This window comes from Dendrobates tinctorius, unplaced genomic scaffold, assembly GCF_039654945.1.
Source record: "Dendrobates tinctorius isolate UK_male_01 unplaced genomic scaffold, ASM3965494v1 ptg000128l, whole genome shotgun sequence".
Lineage (NCBI taxonomy): Eukaryota > Metazoa > Chordata > Amphibia > Anura > Dendrobatidae > Dendrobates > Dendrobates tinctorius.
This window is the reverse complement of record NW_027361796.1, coordinates 6,614,511-6,633,587: the sequence shown is the minus strand read 5'-3', so window position 1 is coordinate 6,633,587 and position 19,077 is coordinate 6,614,511. Positions and strand designations below refer to the sequence as shown.

Below are 19,077 nucleotides of genomic sequence, written 5' to 3'. Positions count from 1 at the left end.
TGGATAGCACGGTCTACCTGGAGATTTTGGCCAAGAACCTCCGCTCCTCCATCAAGGATCTTAAGATGGGTCGTCATTTCTTCTTTCAACAAGACAACGACCCAAAGCACACAGCCAAGAAAACCAAGGCCTGGTTCAAGAGGCAAAAAATCAAGGTGTTGGAGTGGCCTAGTCAGTCTCCTGACCTTAACCCAATTGAAAACTTGTGGAAGGAGCTCAAGATTAAAGTCCACATGAGACACCCAAAGAACCTAGATAACTTGGAGAAGATCTGCATGGAGGAGTGGGCCAAGATAACTCCAGAGACCTGTGCCGGCCTGATCAGGTCTTATAAAAGACGATTATTAGCTGTAATTGCAAACAAGGGTTATTCCACAAAATATTAAACCTAGGGGTTGAATAATAATTGACCCACACTTGTATGTTTAAAATTTATTACAATTTAACTGAGCAACATAACTTTTTGGTTTGTAAGATTTATGCATCTGTTAATAAATCCTGCTCTTGTGTGAAGTTTGAAGGCTCTAACTTATTTGCATCTTATCAAACCTGCTAAATCTGCAGGGGGTTGAATACTACTTGTAGGCACTGTATATATATATATATATATATATATATATATATATATAGTACAAGCCAATATAATAACCTTTAGTAATATACTATCAACAATATGCTTTGCAGCCACATGAGCCACTCTTCCTGCCCCCTGAAAGCATCATTCACCCAGAAGTGCAGCTAACTGAGAGATCAGATTACTACTTCCTATTGAAGTCATTGTAGAGGGGAAGGTAAAGCAATGCGGAGGAGCAGACAGACACAACCCAGTGCTGGATTGTATAGTGTCTTCCATACTACTACTGCTTCTCAATAGAGACAGGACAGCAGAAGTAGCTAATGTATGGGAGACATGTGTGCGGATTAGGATTTGTAAATTTCATTGGAAAAAAAGGAATATTACTGCTAAACTTTTTTAACCCTTCTAAATTCCTTAAAAAAAAAAAACTTTCAAAAGTGATGCTGACATAAAGTAGACATGTGGTGAATGTTTATTAACTGTTTTGTGCAACATATCTTTTTGTTTTGAGGGCACAATAAAAATCAAATTTCAAAAATTGCAAATCTTTCTAGATTTGTCAAATTTTACACATTTTCATAACTAATCGCAAATCATCTCAACCTAAATTTGGTAATATCATGAAGTACAATCTGTCCCAAAAAAACTGTCCGAATCACTGGTATAAGTAAAGGCATTCCAGAGTAATTACAATATAAAGTTACACAAGTCAGAATTGAAAAATTTTGCCTGGTCAGAAAAGTGAAAATAGGCTTCAGGCGGGAAGGGGTTTAAAAGTGTTGTGTTGTCTATACTAGAGATCACAAGTTACAGTTTCCCATACTAAGGCTATGTGCACACGTAGTTTTTAGTCTCTGCGGATTTTGTAGAGAAAACCGCAGGAAATCCGCAGGACAAAGTGCTGCGGTTTTTCTGCGGTTTATCTGCGGATTATCTGCGGTTTTGCCCTGCGGTTTTACACCTCATAATGGATGAGGTGTAAAACCGCAGCGTTTCTGCACCAAACAATTGACATGCTGCGGATTGTAAACCGCAGCAAAACCGCGCGGAAAAAAACGCAGCATGTGCACAGCTTTTTTTTATTTCCATAGGAAATAAAGGTACTGTACAACGCAGCAAAATCTGCTGTGGACCCGCAGAGCCAAAAACGCTGCGGAAACGCAGCAGAATCCGCAGCGTGTGCACATACCCTTAAGGATAAACCGTGAATGGGACAAATCAGAATATTGTACATGGCTAGATATATAATTTACCATTATATGTCCTGGAATTTGATTTTAATATTCCTGCATAAAATAATTTTTCATTTATTTTCCCGCAGGTTCCTCTTATAGATACTTAGCGGTGTATCTGCTTGGGTTATTTTACCCTTATTTGCACACAACCTATCATGTATGGGCAGTTTTTGAGATGTTCACCCCTATATTTGGCCGTAGTGGTACAGAAATCCCACCAGATGTTGTTATGGCCTCCTTCCTCGTCATTTGCACAGTCGTTTTGATGACATGTTTTGTAAGTATATTTATCTGTGTAGAAGTAGTGTAATTGGTAATAGATTTTTTCTGTCAATTTTTCTTTATAGCATTATGTAATAAAAAAAAAAAAAAAAAAAAAATATATATATACTGTGTGTATGTGTATATATATATATATATATATATATATATATATATATATATATATATATATATATATATATCGTTAAAGGGTCGATTGTGATTGTAAGATCGCTACTTCCAACAGGTGGCGCTATAGAGTTCAAGTCCTCTTTCTCTCTGAAGGGGCAATTAGCATATTACACTCTTTGTATACATGTATACTGTTAAGGGCTTGCAGAACGCACCGAATAAAAGAGATGGTATAAGGTGCGTTCGCAGCCCGGGGTCCACCGTGCAGAGATGGTAAACTGCAGCTAAATAATGGCGGAGCACTAACTGCACACCGGCAGGTTAACCGTTGACCCGGTGTGTACAGGAGCGAACTCTGTTGCTTCACAGAGCCGCTGCAACATAAACGCCGGAGCCTGTTAATGCTCACAGAGCTCGGCAGCATGAGCAATAGTGTATAGTCACAGGACTCTGCCCCTGAGACGCTGGGTTAGAGTCCCTCTAGACACACTAGTGCTTGACACCGAAACTGCGGTGCCAGGGAGAACAATGGAAGTTTAAGCACACAAGGTGCACGCTGCACCGCTCTGGCAGACGCCACTAACCTCCCTGATTAGGGCCAGGAAAGAACACAGCTTGCGCATGGCGCCAATACTGGCTGTTGCAGCTACTTGCGGCTGGATGGCACAATATGGCGCTAAGTGGAGTGCTGTGAATGGAAGCGCTGTGGCACAAAGGCAATGCCACTGATAGGCGCTGACTCTACTACAGTTCCCTAACACATGCATATCCAAGGGAGGGGAACCTTAATAAGTCAGTCTCCAGTTACATGCATCCATCATCACTCACACATATACCAACAAGAGTCTATACTAGCGCATGGCAGAGCGGCCATGTGGCGTCCTTCCCAGTAGTGGACCAATCCGAGCAGGAACAGGACCTGCGCATGTGACCTCCGATTTCTAATGAGCGGACGTCCCACGGGCATGCTCAGTACCCAAAAGACAGGGCTTAGTCCCAGAGGCGTCTACTTGCTGCTGACTCAAGCATGGGGTTATAGCAGAGCCAGAAGGAGCAACCAGACGCCTAGCATCAGCCTGGGCAAGATGCCTGGACCGACGTCTCTGCAGAGGAATGCGAGACCACAGAGGACATGGCTTGAGATTCTCCCTGTGCAGTGGGGGGAAACTCGACGCCTAACATAAACTACACCAATTTGATGTTCCTTCCAGGCATTCACTGATCATATGATCTGAAAATTGCTTCTGCCGCTCAGGACCTGTAGCCTTTGTGATGTGCAGGTCCTAATGGGCTTTTCTCCTGCCCTGTACCGATAAGACAGATCAGTGTCTGGCAGGAGGAGAGCGAGAACTGTGCTCTTGCACACTTTTCTCTGTGATCAAGAAGGATGTCATGTCAGCATTCTTTTCGCTCATAGGAAGCTGCATCTAGATTATACACCCATGTTCTCATGGGACATTAACACTGTGGGGTTTTTTGTGTGTTGATAATCTGTTGTGTTTTACAGTTAAAGGAAAAGTGGATGTGTATCAAAGCTTTTCTGTACTAAAAAAGCGCACTTTAAAATGTTGCTTCATTTCTGCACCAAAAAGGCATCAATTAAAGGTGGAAAGTGCAGCAAAAATGCAATAATCAGAGAAGATTGTTATTTTGTATCTTGTTACGGACACCTACAAGAAACATAAGAAATAAAAAAACAGCATTTGCACTACTTGTGTACATGGCGTTGGACTCGCACACTTTTTAATCCTAACTAAAAATGCAGCTTCTTGTATAAAATAAAATCTGGTCATTATAATTTTATACATATTAAATTTTATTGTTAACTTCAATTATTTTCAGTTTTAGATGTCATAACATTTGTTTTCTTGTAGGTCAAGTTTGTCTACCTTGTTAAAAGCACTAAAACAATAATGCTGTCATTATTAGTTCTATCGGGTGTGACATTTATCCTTGTGTGTTCAGGGATGTTCTTCCCCTACAGTGCCAACATGGACAGCCCCAAACCAAAGAGGATCTTCCTGCAGGTAATCGGTTTTACAAAAAAATGTAAAAAAAAACCCATAGTTTTGTTAAGAGCTTTAAAACTATTATAATTAACATGGATCAAAAAGGAGGACTGCAATAATATATATAAAAACTAGCTTGGCCCGTGCAAAATTTTTGCACATTGGTCGTCGGGGGCGCAGGCAATTTCAGAAAAAGCAAGCTGGTCAAATGTAAATGTATTTCATGAAATGATGAACACAGACAGGTATTTATATATGTAGATTGGTAATACAATAAATTGGTTTGATAAGTAGAGGCCAAAAAAGTCTTCCGGTTGAGGTGCCACCTGCAGGTCATTGTGTATTTGTGTAGGTTTATGAAAATTAATGTTTAAACTGTATTTAGTGATAAAATCGTGAATGTGTGGTTTGTTTGGCTATTTTCTTGCTGAAGGGAGCAAATTACCTTTCAAATGGTGTATCGTGTGTGTGGGGCGAAGTAATCAGAGAAAAAGCAGTGTATGTTTACAAATGTGTTTGCATATGTGACTCACCTGCAGTGAAGTGTGGAATCCTCCAATGTGCCTGAAATAGGCTGGACAAGCACTTGAGCAAGCTGGAAAGACCCCAAGGCAAATGTTTGGATTTGTTTGTGATGTCTGTAAGCAGCTTTGTGGTAGTGTGCTTTGGGGTAGTGTGCTGCCACCTGCAGGTAATTTGACCTTTCAAATGATGTATCATTTGCTTATGTGGGTGGAGTATGAACAGAGCAAGTGTGCAATTCAATAGGCAGTGCATGTTTACAAATGTGTTTGCATATGTGCCTCACCTGCAGTGAAGTGTGCAATCCTCCAATTTGGCTAAAAGACCCTGGGCAAGCAGTTCCGCAAGCTGGAAAGCCCCCAAGGCAAATGTTTGGATTTGTTTGTGATGTCTGTAAGCAGCTTTGTGGTAGTGTGCTTTGGGGTACTGTGGTGCCACCTGCAGGTCATTTTTCCTTACTGCAGGTTTATGAAAATTAATGTTTAAACTGTATTTTGAGATCAAATCGTGGATGTGTGGTTTGTTTGGCTATTTTCTTGCTGAAGGGGGCAAGTTTACCTTTCAAATGGTGTATCATTTGTGTGTGTGGGTGCAGTATGAACGGAGATACAAAGTGATCACTGAAAAACAGTGTTTAGAAATAGAATAGATGAATGTATCGGCCACGCCGACTCCACAGAGCCCCACCCAATCACTAAGCATCATTCATTTCACCAGAACTGTTTAAAAGAAGCTTAGCTGTGATTGGTTGCTATGAGCTACAGTTTTCCCACTCCACAACACCTCAGCAGACACTGGCCGGGTGGGAGAAATATAGCATCCCCGGTAACATAAGCTCCCAGCCATTGTCTGCCCCCCAGAAAGGAGCAAAGAGCACATGCGAGAAATGAATCACCCCCTCCCGTGCCCATATACCCACACATCCTCCATCCCATAGTCCCATAGGCACATCTTCCCTCTTAAAGGGATCTCCAGTATTGAAGTTAGGGCAAATCCCTCAGGGCTCTGATTCTGACCCCAGATTTCTATTAAAGGGATCATTGGTATGGAAGTTAGGGCAAATCCACTCAGCGCTCTGGTTCTGACCCCAGGCCTCTCTTAAAGGGATCCCCGGTATGGAAGTGAAGGCAAATCCATTCAGCGCTCTGGTTCTGACCCCAGGCCCCTCTTAAAGGGATCCCCAGTATAGAAGTGAGGGCAAATCCACTCAGCGCTCTGGTTCTGACCCCAGGCCTCTATTAAAGGAATCCGCGGTATGGAAGCTAGGGACCGTTCCACTCAGCGCTCCAGTTCTGACCCCAGGCCCCTCTTAAAGGGATCCCCGGTATGGAAGCTAGGACCCTTCCGCTCAGCGCTCTGCTTCTGACCCCAGGCTCTCTTTAAAGGGATCATTGGTATGGAAGTTAGGGCAATTCCACTCAGCGCTCTGGTTCTGACCCCAGGCCCCTCTTAAAGGGATCCCTGGTATGGAAGTGAGGGCAAATCCACTCTGCACTCTGGTTCTGACCCTAGACCCCTCTTAAAGGGATCCCTGGTATGGAAGTGAGGGCAAATCCATTCTGCGCTTTGGTACTGACGCCAGGCCTCTCTTAAAGGGATCCCCGGTATGGAAGTTAGGACCGTTCCACTCAGCACTCTGGTTCTGACACCAGGCTGATGGGATGATATGGCATATTTGGGGTAGTTGTCCGGTGACTCGGACGGGATAATGTGGGATATTAGTAGTAGTAGTAGTCGTCCGGTAGCTCTGGCTGACAGGATGAATGTGGGATATTAGTGGTAGTAGTCCTGTGGCTCTGACGGGATGATGTGGGATATTAGGGGTAGTTGTCCGGTGGCTCTGACAGGATGATGTGGGATATTAGTGGTAGTAGCCGGTGGCTCTGTTTGATGGGATGATGTGGGATATTAGTGGTAGTAGTCCAGTAGCTCTGGCTGACGGGATAATGTGGGATATTAGTGGTAGTAGTCCGGTGGCTCTGACGGGATGATGTGGGATATTAGGGGAAGTAGTCTGGTGGCTCTGACGGGATGATGTGGGAAACTGGGGATAGTAGCCCAGTGGCTCTGGCTGACGGGATGATGTGGGATAATATAGTGAATGTGGCTATGCGGAATGGGTGGGACAATACGCTCAGATAGATAGATGTATCTATCTAATATATATAAAGCTCAAGTGTGTGTATGTATGTATGTACAGTATGTATGTGTGTGTGTATGTCCGGGATTGGCATCTGCACCGTCGCAGCTATAGCCACAAAATTTGGCACAGTCGCACGTCTGGACCCCGAGAGCGTCCTAAGCTATGTTGTGAGGCAAAATTTTAACCTCGCGCGTTCCAATTCACTAAACAATTTTGCCCCTATCTACATAATGGGGAAAAAGTGTGTATCAAGCCCCGCCCCTCATTATGATGTCATAATGGTTGCCATGGCGATGCTGATGTCATCATAGGTTGCAAGCCCCGCCTCGCAATATGATGTCATAATGGTTGACTATGGGATGGAGGATATGTATGATGGGTATATGGGCACTGGACTATGGGATGGAGGATATGTATGATGGGTATATGGGCACTGGACTATGGGATGGAGAATATGTATGATGGGTATATGGGCATGGGGACTATGAGATGAAGGATGTGTGATGGGTATATGGGCATAGGACTATGGGATGGAGAATATGTATGATGGGTATATGGGCATGGGACTATGGGATGGAGAATATGTATGATGGGTATATGGGCATGGGACTATGGGATGGAGGATATGTATGATGGGTATATGGGCACGGGACTATGGGATGGAGGACAATTATATTTTGTTATAACTAACCACAGTTAGCCACTATGCCCGGGCAGCGCCGGGCTCTTCAGCTAGTGTGTGTGTATGTATATATGTGTGTGTGTGTATATGTATATATATATATATATATATATATATATATATATATATATGTATATGTATATGTATGTGTGTATATATATATATATATATATATATATATATATATATATATATATATATATATATATATATATATGCCCTGGACTATGGGATGGAGGATATGTATGACGGGTATATGGGCACGGGACTATGGGATGGCGGATATGTATGATGGGTATATGGGCACGGGACTATGGGATGGAGAATATGTATGATGGGTATATGGGCATGGGACTATGAGATGAAGGATGTGTGATGGGTATATGGGCATAGGACTATGGGATGGAGAATATGTATGATGGGTATATGGGCATGGGACTATGGGATGGAGAATATGTATGATGGGTATATGGGCATGGGACTATGGGATGGAGGATATGTATGATGGGTATATGGGCACGGGCCTATGGGATCGTGGATATGTATGATGGGTATATGGGCACGGGACTATGGGATGGAGGATAATTATAATTTGCTATAACTAACCACAGTTAGTTACTATGCCCGGGCAGCGCCGGGCTCTTCAGCTAGTGTGTGTATATATATATATATATATTTAGCAAAAAACAGGGAAACAGCACATGAAGTCAAAATAAGTGAACTTTAAAGTTCAGTCTTTTTGACTTCATGTGCTTTTTCCCTGTTTTTTGCTATTTATCCTGCTATGCCAATTGAACACTGGTTGGAGAAGCGTGCACTTCAATAAAGTATTGTTGTGGTGCTGCTCCAGGTTTTCTTGTTTTTCTTCTACTGCGGCCTACTACAGCGCTAGGCCACGCCCCCCACAGGCCGCCCAATCACACGCGCTGCAGCTCCGCCCACTCTGGCCGACCGCGCTAGGCCATGCTCCCGCAGGCCGCCCAATCACATGCGCTGCAGCTCCGTTCTAGCTCCGCCCACTCTGGCCGAACTAACAATCTGCGCACCTCTCCTGGTCCCGGCGTCACCGCATGTGGTGCATGGAGAGCGGGGATGTGGAGGAAGGAAGACAGTGGGGTTGTATAGGGAGAGAGCGGGAGAGCAGGGCTGTGAACGAAGAGACCGGGGCTGTGGGAGGACACCGGGACACGGATGTAGAGCGCGGCTGCGGAGGGATAGAACGGGACGGCGGGTGGAGAGCGGGGCTGCAGGTGGAGAGCGGGGCTGTTAAGGAAGACAGCGGGACCCACAGTTAAGTACTATGCCCGGGCAACGCCGGGCTCTTCAGCTAGTTTCTAATAAAACCGACACGTACTACTTCACTTGAAATGTATAAAGGGGTATCAAATGCCGGGGCACCCTATCTGATAACACCACTATTGCATCATGTGTCCTGTTCAACACTAAAAACTTGGGGAAAGGTCCTCCTGTCTGTTCTTTGTACTTTTTAAAAATGAAACCTTTTAGTAAATCTCACCCATTGTATTCTTGTGTATTGAAGAACCGTCTTTCACTTCCCATTCTATATCCCTCCAGCACACCACCCGAAATTTTCACAACTTGAATGGAGATCTGGTAAAGCGAGACTCTGGGATATGGATAAATGGCTTTGATTACAATGGAATAACGCACATCACTCCTCATATACCGGAATTAAATGATACAGTAAGGGCTCCCTGTCATGAAGGTCCATGCTGCGGGTTCCCTTGGTATTTCCCTGTGCACAGCTTAATAAGGTTAGTATTTGTTCAACCCCTTAGTGACAGAGCCAATTTGGTACTTACCTACCAAGCCAATTTTTACAATTCTGACCACTGTCACTTTGAGGTTATAGCTCTGGAACACTTCAACGTATCCCACTGATTCAGAGTTTGTTTTTTCGTGACATATTGTACTTCATGTTAGTGGCAATCTTAAACATTTTAATTTTCGTACACTTAAATCAGAGAGTGGTGTCACACAAATTTCTTCTTAAATAACATTTCTCACATGTCTACTTTACATCTGCACAATTTTGGAACCATAATTTTTTTTTTGTTAGGACGTTATAAGGGTTAAAATTTGACCAGCGATTTCTCATTTTTCCAACAAAATGTACAAAACCATTTTTTAGGAACCACCTCACATTTGAAGTGAGTTTGGAGGGTCAATATAATAGAAAATGCCCAAAAGTGATACCATTCTAAAAACTGCACCCCTCAAGTTGCGCAAAACCACATTCAAGAAGTTTATTAACCCTTCAGGTGCTTCACAAGAACTAACGCAATGTGGTAGGAAGAAATGAACATTTTACTTTTATCACAAAAAATGTAGTTTAGAACCATTTTTTTTTATTTTCACAAGGGTAGCAGGAGAAAATGGACCACAATTTGTTATACAATTTCTCCTTAGTACGCAGATACCCCATATGTGGGGAAAAGCCACAGTTTGGGTGCATAGCAGAGCTTTCCCCATTTTGGAAACTAGATCCCACAAAAATGATTTTTTAGCCCACAATTTTTTATTTTCACAAGGGTAACAGGAGAAATTGGACCCCAAAACTTGTCCAATTTGTCCCGAGTACGCTGGTACCCCATATGTGGGGGTGTAACCACTGTTTGGGCACACATCTGTGCTCGAAAGGGAAGTAGTGACGTTTTGGAATGCAGACTTTAATGGAATGGTTTGCGGGCATCATGTTGTGTTTGCAGAGCCTTTGATGTGCCTAAACAGTAGAAACCCCCACATTTGACCAAATTTTGGAAACTAGACCCCCCAAGGAACTTATCTAGATGTGTGGTGAGCACTTTGAACCCCCAAGTGCTTCACAAAAGTTTATAAGGCAGAGCCGTGAAAATAAAAAATCCATTTTTTTTCCACAAAAATGATTTTTTAGCCCACAATGTTTTATTTTCCTAAAAGTAACAGGAGAAATTAGATCCCCAAAGTTGTTGTGCAATTTGTCCTGAGTACGCTGATGCCCCATATGTGGCGGTAAACCACTGTTTGGGGACACGGCAGAGCTCAGAAGGGAGGGAGCACCGTTTGACTCTTTGAACGCAAAATTGTCTGGAATCAATGGTGGCACCATGTCGCGTTTTGAGACACCCTGATGTGCCTAAACAGTGGACTCCCCCCCCAATTCTAACTCCAACCCTAACCCCAGCATGCCCCTAACCCTAATCCCAACCATAACCCTAACCCAACACACCCCTAACCTTAATCCCAACCACAACCCTAACACACCCCTAATCCCAACCCTAACTTTAGCCCCCACCCTAACTTTAGCCTAACCCTAACCCTAACTTTAGACCGACTCACTTTAGCCCAACTCTAACCCTAATGAAAAAATGGAAATAAATACAATGTTTTTATTTTATTATTTTTACCTAACTAAGGGGGCATTAAAGGGGGATTTGATTTACTATTTTTTTTATTTTGATCACTGTGATAGGGTCTATCACAGTGATCAAAATGAACCAATAGGAAAAATTTCCTATTATTGCCGGGTGCCGGCCGTCAGATCACAGCGGGCACACTGCGCATGCGTCCACCATTTTCTTTCGGGAAGAAGACTCCGGTGGCCATAGCAACTTCACGGGGGGTTGCAGGGACACCAGAGGTATCGGGGGATCTTATTTCGCTCTCCTCTGATGTACAATCACATCAGATGAAAGAGAAATTAAATGGAAAATCTGACTTTTTTTTGGCGGTATACACTTATTTTTATTCGCCGTGAAAAAGTAGCGCTGAGTACCCTTAACTGCCGCCGTAAAAGGCGTATCGGCGGTCATTAAGGGGTTAATGTAGGACTAACCCTACTGAGCTTTTTCAGCCATTCTTGAGATAGTCAGACTTTTCTCTTGTTTAGTGCTTGTTGCTTTTGAGCCTGATCACTGCTACTAGACAGCAGAACATGTGCAGTGCTTACAAGTTCTTTTCTATTGAACTCTTAAGCTAGCCAAGATCTCTGGAACTTGCTGTTGCCTCCTAATCCCAGACCGTTTACTGTAGTTATTTTTATATTTTCATTGATTGGACTTTTTTGAACCCGGCGATACCACATATCTTTACACTGTGTGTGTATGTATATGTGTGTGTATATATAAATTTATTACACTTTTTTTGTTTTTAATTGGGAGAATGGGGGGTAATATGAACTTATGTTTTTGTTTTATTATTCAAAACATTTTTTTTCACTGTTCTTAATAGTCCCCTTAAGGAATTTGAATCTGCGTCTACTAAATATAGCAGAAATCTTGGTCTCCTTTGCAGCCTGGCCTCAAGCTCCATATTGATGGGCATGGAGGTCTTCAATAGACCCCCAGCTGTCATAGCAAACAGGCCACACACGTCATGGGTGGATGGAGTAACGTACCCCCATGCTGATGTGTGTGAAAATGCCGCTGTTAGAAATTGAGAGCGGCATTTAACAGGTTAACAGTCGCAGGTGGTGCGGAGCCAAAAAAGCCATCATCTGCTGGGTATGCGTTGGGCTCACAAGCCCACTCCCATAACACCCACTGCCGACTTGTGCTATACTTATACTGTGCATGTCGTGAACAAGTTAATATCACAAGAATGGCCACAAATTTAAGCAGTAAAATGGGAAAAGTGCTTCTTTTTACAAGCACTACTGAACAATATCGATCTGTGATAATGGGAATAAATGTAATTCCAGTATGTGCTCACAAAGATGCAGATATTTAGTATGTCGGTGCACTTGTCTCATTACCACCATTAATCTTGTACTGCGGTGCTTTGTTACCCCACATTTAGTCCTATAACTATCGTAGTCTGAGAGAACAGATGTGTACACAAGGTAGAGAATATGGCTGTCTACCCATTTGCTGTTCATGAAGTTTTTAAAGAAATGTGAATGTATTAATTTAGTTATTTTAGATCAAATCAGCTCAAATGGATTTTTTTTTTTTTTTTTCCTCAACAGAAAAAATTGGTACATACCTGCTGCTCCCCCTCCAGTCTCCGAGGACATGGATTTTAAACTAGAATCGAAAGAAGAAATGCCGTGGGGTGCTGTACGTCTGAATTTTGAAGTTAAAGGTACCTTGCTCTTTTTTCCCATAATCCTATGAATTAAAACAGAGTAATATCTAAGAAGCGAAAAAAGCGGCATCATTTGGTGCATAATAAAATTATATTTTTATATTTTTTTTATTCAGTAGATAATCTTTAGTAATTTTGGATACCAGCTCTTTACCCCTGTATAATAGCAGACATACTGCTCGTTGTTGTGCATTCCTGATGTCAGTGTAAATATACACTTTGTTACATACATCTCTGGCAGGACCCAGTCATATCACAGTGTACATCCGTCCACATGAAACATCTGTGCTGTCCAGCTGGTCACTGGGTGATGGGATACCAGTATCCAGCAGTGGAGGCGACTACTTTATATATTATTCCCATGGCCTGCAGGCTCCTGCATGGAAATTCTGGATTGAAGTTAAGGTAAGCACACACTTTTATTAATTATGTAAATAAAATAAACTGCGTGGGATCCCCCCTATTTTTGACAAACAGCCTTGCTAAAGCAGACAGCTGGGGGCTGGTAAGGGGCTTTGTATATTGCCTACCACCCAGCCTAATAATAGCAGCCCACAGCTGCTCCAGAAATGGCACATCTATTAGATGCGCCAATTCTTACGCCAATTCTTACGCTTTGCCCTGTAGCGGTGGCAAGTGGAGTTCATATTTGTGGGATTGATGTCACCTTTGTATTGTCTGGTGACATCAAGCCCACGGCTTAGTAATGAGACGCCTATCCATTACTAATCCTATAGTTATATTGTAAATAAACACACAGCAAGTATAAAATCTTACAAAACACACTTTTCCTTTTTTATTTAAAAAGAACACCGTTATACTCACCCTCAGTTTCTTTGAATCTCTTGTCCCTGTAATAAAACAAAAATAAAAAACAACCGTATCCCTCACCTGTCCGATGTTCTGTCTCACGCCGTAATTCATGTCTGGTGATTAATAGTTTTTAACCTGGACAGTGCCATGATGCGACTGTCCAAGCTGACAACCACTGATGAATGAGCTGCTGCGAGCACAGCCTCCGTGAGCAGTGGTGACATCATCGAGGTTACCACAGGTCACTGAGGCTGCATACCCAGCCGGGCCAATGAGCAGAGGTGAGTTCCTCCGGAGAATTTCACTGCGGTAAAAAGGAGACAAGGGATTCAATGGAATGGTGAGCAGAGCTGTGTTTTTGTTATTTCTAAATTAAAGAAGGACTTTTTTTTTATATCAAATAAAAGACTTTATTCTGGCTGTGTATTTATTTGCAATACAACTATAGGTTTAGTAATGGATAGGTGTCTTATAGTCGCCTCTCCATTACTAAGCAGTGGGCTTGATGTCACTGGACAATACAAAGGTGACAAATATTCCCCCACTTGCCACCACTACAGGGCAAGTGGAAGGAGCCAGGCAAAATGACAGAATTGGTCGCATCTAATAGATGTGCCTTTTCTGGGCGGCTGTGGGCAGCTATTTTTGCACTATTGAGGCCAATATCCATGGCCCCCTACCATCCTGCGAATACCAGCCCCCAACTGTCTGCTTTAGCAAGGCTGGTTGTCAAATTATTTAAATAATTAAAAAACCAGCGTGGGGACCCCTCTATTCTTGATAACCAACCTTGCTAAAGCTGATAGCTGAGTTTTGCCTGGCTGGTTATCAAAAATTAGAGGAACCCACTCTGTTTTTTTATTATTATTATTTAGAGCGCAAGCGCCTGCTCTAGCTGTTATTAGCGGCAACAGGCATCAGCTGATGGGAGCAGCTGCAGGAACCGCGGTGGTCTGGCCGGCGGTAATGATTTTACTGCTCATCAGAAGCAATGTTTGCCGCACTGTCATGCACATGACAGCATGGCAAACACTGGATGTTCGGGCTCCTCATTCAAATGAATGGGATCTGGGTACTGTTCTGGTACCCAAACTTTTTTTTTTCTTTTTTTTTTTAATAACTGTTCGGCCCGACCCGAATATCCAGGGGTTCGCTCATCTCTACTCATATGTGATTTGCACATTTAGTCATGTGCAGACTAGCTTCTCTTCCTGATTCTGTCAATGTTCAGTGATAAACTGCAGCCCATGTATCACTGAGAGAAGAGGGAATTGAATCACATCTGCATGTGACTGTAAGTATGAAAATTGCATATGAGAGGTTACGTGATGTCCGCTGGAACCGGAAAGCAGACATGTATCCTAACTGTGAGTATATTAATGGTTTACTACAATGCTGAATTTGATAATGCTACTAACATAAATACTTTATTAACACAGCCGTTTATCCTGTTATCTGACAAGTTATGGATTGCAACATGTGTACAGGATCACAACCAATAACAGTATATGACATCACCATATCCACCAACAGTATATGAATACATCACTAGAACAATTATCAGTACAAAAATACATCACTAGAACCATCATCATTGTAGAAACACAGCATCACAACAACCATCAGTACAGAAATGCAGTACCATAACCGCCTTAAGTAGCGAAATATAACCCCCCAACCACAAACAAGACAGAAATACATCACGAGAAAGACTAGCAGTAAAGAAATACAGCAACAGAACCAGTATCAGTACATGAATACAATACCAAGCTTACTACAGCAACCAATTGTAATGTCAGGTCAACTACATAAACAATTGTAAATCACATGAATGTACAAACTCCCAGTATGTCCTTAAAAATGGTAAGGAGAATACTGGGAGTTGTTACCACTCACCATCAAAATATGAACCATACAGGAACAAAAGCACTGATGAGATGTAGTAAGTACCACAAATAAATGTCTAGTTCGAGGTACCCTTTATAGATGACATTGTCTTTGATTGCAGTCACTCACTTTCTTTCCTTCTCCATCTTCTGCAGACGGCATGATGACTTTTCACATCCACAGCTCATTTCTGCAGACTTCAGTCTTCTCCGGTCTTCAGCATCACACCCTGACACAAGGCCCTTTAAAGATAACAGTATCATTGTTATGCTATGGAATAAAAATATCTGTTCTATGCTGTGCCCATGATTAGTTGCCCCTCACTGTGTTCCGTGCACAAAATATGACCCCTGCTTTGTCCTCCTTATGGTCCATGGCCTCCACACTGTCCTCTCCTTTGCATACTGGGCCTTGCCACAAAGTCTCCTCACACTCGCCCTTCTGTCTGTGCCCTCACACTATCCCCTATGCTGCCTTTTTTCTAAATTGCCCCCCACTACCCAGTCTCTATACTGTGCTCCTGCACACTTTTCTCCCTAAGACTGTTCCCTCACACAATTCCCATCCATACTGTTCACTTCATATTCCCCCTTCCTATACTGCCCCTCACAAATACCTAGCACACCACACCCTGCCTATACTGTCTACTAACACATTGCACATTCCCAGCCACCCTACCCATACTGTTTACTCACATTCTCCCACATTGATAGCTGGCTAAGAAAATGGACGATTCTCACTCTGGGGGGTGGCAAAATGTAGTTCCCTGGGCGACATTTCGGACCCACACATCAGGTGGCCCGATGGTGCCCACCAGCTGTCTGCCCCCCAAGATACGCCCCTGGGTAACCCAATAACAAATATTGCAGATCTATACGTGGAACAGTCACATATATTTATGGGCAGACAAACCATGAGTCAAACCTATACAGTTCACGCTACCAGATGTTATGGCAGCATTGTTGCTTGTATAATTTAGAATCATAGAATGGTTGAGTTGGAAGGGACCTCCTGGGTCATCTGGTCCAACCCCCTGCTCAAAGCAGGAGTCACTAAATCATCCCAGACAGATGTCTGTCCAGCCTCTGTTTGAAGACTTCTATTGAAGGAGAACTCACCACCTCTCGTGGCAGCCTGTTCCACTCATTGATCTCTCTAACTGTCAAAAAGTTTTTTCTAATATCTAATCTGTGTCTCCTCCCATTCAGTTTCATCCCATTGCTTCTAGTCTTTCCTTGTGCAAATGAGAATAAAGTTGATCCTTCTACAATGTGACAGCCCTTGAGATATTTGTAGACAGCTATTAAGTCTCCTCTCAGTCTTCTCTTCTGCAAGCTAAACATTCCCAAATCCTGCAACCGTTACTCATAGAACATGGTTAGCAGACCGGTCACCATTCTGGACGCTCTTCTCTGAACTTGCTCCAGTTTGTTGATGTCTTTTTAAAAATGTGGTGCCCAAAACTGGACACAGTATTCAAGATGAGGTCTGACCAAAGAGGAGTAGAGGGAAATAATGACTGTATACTTCTGTTAATACATCCTAGAATTGCATTTGCCTTTTTTTTGCTGCTGCATCACACTGTTGACCCATATTCAGTCTGTGATCTATTAGTATACCCAAGTCTTTTTCACATGTGCTGTTGCTTAGCCCTATTCCTCCCATTCTGTATATGCTTTTTTCATTTTTATTCCCCAGATGTAGTACTTTGCATTTTTCATTGTTAAAAACCAACTTTTCAGACATAAAGGTGGCTTTACACAGTGGTCTTGGAAAAGTCAAACCAGTTTCTAGCACATGACAATGTCAAAATATAACTGCATAGAACTAAAGTGGCCTTCCCAGGATTTTCAATTGCAAATTTCTGGTCAGTAGGGGGGTATGACTAGATCTACTAAAATGTATCATGCAGCACTTCCCTAGACAGCGTGTGTCCACAGGTGTTGTTGGTACATCGGCCCTGAGGATCAGTGAAGATTCCACTGATCAAAAAGTTATGCCAAAGCAAATTCTTTTGGTGATGTAATAAATTCTTTAGTTAATGTTTACATCCTTAATGGGTGCTCAAACCCACTTTTCTTGCTGCGTATGGTGTACATTGTATACCACTGACTTTTTGCTTTTTCTTGTCTAGGGCTCAGATGAAGATCTCGATGGAATAGTGACGGTTGCAGCAGCTTCACATTATTTCTTTGGGGAGGATCGGCGCTCCCCTGAGCTTGACTCCTTACTGCGGAGGTTCCCTGACTGGAGCTTCCCATCCAGTTGGGTCAGTTCATACAAGCAGTATGTGTATTGATGTCTTTCTGTGCAGCATCACCATAGTGCTATGTGCATGTACCATGCCAACGACGGTGAAAGAGCTATGGGAAAAGCATTTGCATTAACTATACCACTATAATCACAAATGGATGATGGCAATTCTTAACTACGATGCCGAGGGAAGAGGGTTATTTTATAATCGTGAAAACTGCACTGAATTTTCTAGAGGAATGTGGAAAAATAATTATGAATTTACTGAACTGGATATGTATTATGAACTCCATTCATGCACATGAGAACATTATTTCTGGACTTTTTAAAATGTTCACACTGGATTACCTCTGTTTACATAACATTAATGTGGTCTAAACTAATGTTACTTGTACTTCCTGTGTTATATCATGTTCCGTACTTAGTCCTAATGGTCACTGTGCAGCGTCTCACCGGCAGAGGGTGTTGGTGCCTGCCTTGTCAGGTGTGCTCTAATACATGGGAAGTAGGAGTTTCCTTCCCTCCAAAAAATATATAAAGTGCTCTCAGTGAGAGAAACAAAATAGGAATCTTGTGGGTGCGATACCTTTTAATGGCTAACAAATAATAGTGAATGTTGTTACAAAGCTTTCAAGACAACTTACGTCTCTTCATCAGGCTGATATAACAAAATATTTGAAGAAACAATTATTTTGTTATATCAGCCTGATGAAGAGACTTAAGTTGTCTTGAAAGCTTTGTAACATCATTCACTATTATTTGTTAGCCATTAAAAGGTATCGCACCCACAAGATTCCTATTTTGTTTCTCTCACTGAGAGCACTTTATATATTTTTTTCTACTGGCTAACAGGGTACCAAACCACTTTTTTCATTCTTCCCTCCAAAGGAAATCTTCTGGAGTGTTGAAATCCATCCTAAAGGCAGAAAACAAAAAAGTACTTGAGATCTTGCACTACAACTATATTTTAAAAGGACATGTCGGCTCTCCTGACTTTTTTTTTTTTTTTTTGTTTTGGTATACAGGTGCCTCTCACAAAATTTGCTTATCATCAAAAAGTTAATTTATTTCAGTTCTTCAATACAAAAAGTGAAATTCATATATTATATAGAGTCGTTACAAACAGAGTGATGTATTTCAAGTGTTTATTTCTGTTAATGTTGATGATTATGGCTTACAGCCAATGAAAACCCAAAAGTCATTATCTCAGTAAATTAGAATACTTTATAACACCAGCTTTAAAAAATGATTTTACAATCTGAAATGTTGGCCTACTGAAAGGTATGTTCAGTAAATGCACTCAATACTTGGTTGGGCTCCTTTGGAATCAATTGCTGCATCAATGCGGCGTGGCATGGAGGCAATCAGCCTGTGGCACTGCTGAGGTGTTATGGAAGCCCAAGTTACTTTGATAGCAGCCTTCATTGTTGGGTCTGGTGTCTCTCATCTTCTCTTGACAATACCCCATAGATTGTCTA

General features: G+C 42.2%; 1 protein-coding gene across 1 annotated transcript in view; it reads left to right on the top strand.

Annotated features, from left to right (window-relative positions):
• The window catches only part of ERMP1 (endoplasmic reticulum metallopeptidase 1), a 109,566-nt gene extending 91,392 nt beyond the window's left edge, over positions 1 to 18,174 (top strand). Inside the window, exons 10-15 of the mRNA XM_073542648.1 lie at positions 1,899 to 2,089; positions 4,080 to 4,232; positions 9,137 to 9,336; positions 12,528 to 12,643; positions 12,888 to 13,051; positions 17,481 to 18,174. Coding sequence (XP_073398749.1) covers positions 1,899 to 2,089; positions 4,080 to 4,232; positions 9,137 to 9,336; positions 12,528 to 12,643; positions 12,888 to 13,051; positions 17,481 to 17,645 — 989 coding nt within the window. The 3' untranslated portion in view covers positions 17,646 to 18,174. The remainder of the gene's footprint in view (positions 1 to 1,898; positions 2,090 to 4,079; positions 4,233 to 9,136; positions 9,337 to 12,527; positions 12,644 to 12,887; positions 13,052 to 17,480) is intronic.
• The last annotated feature ends 903 nt before the right edge of the window (positions 18,175 to 19,077 follow it).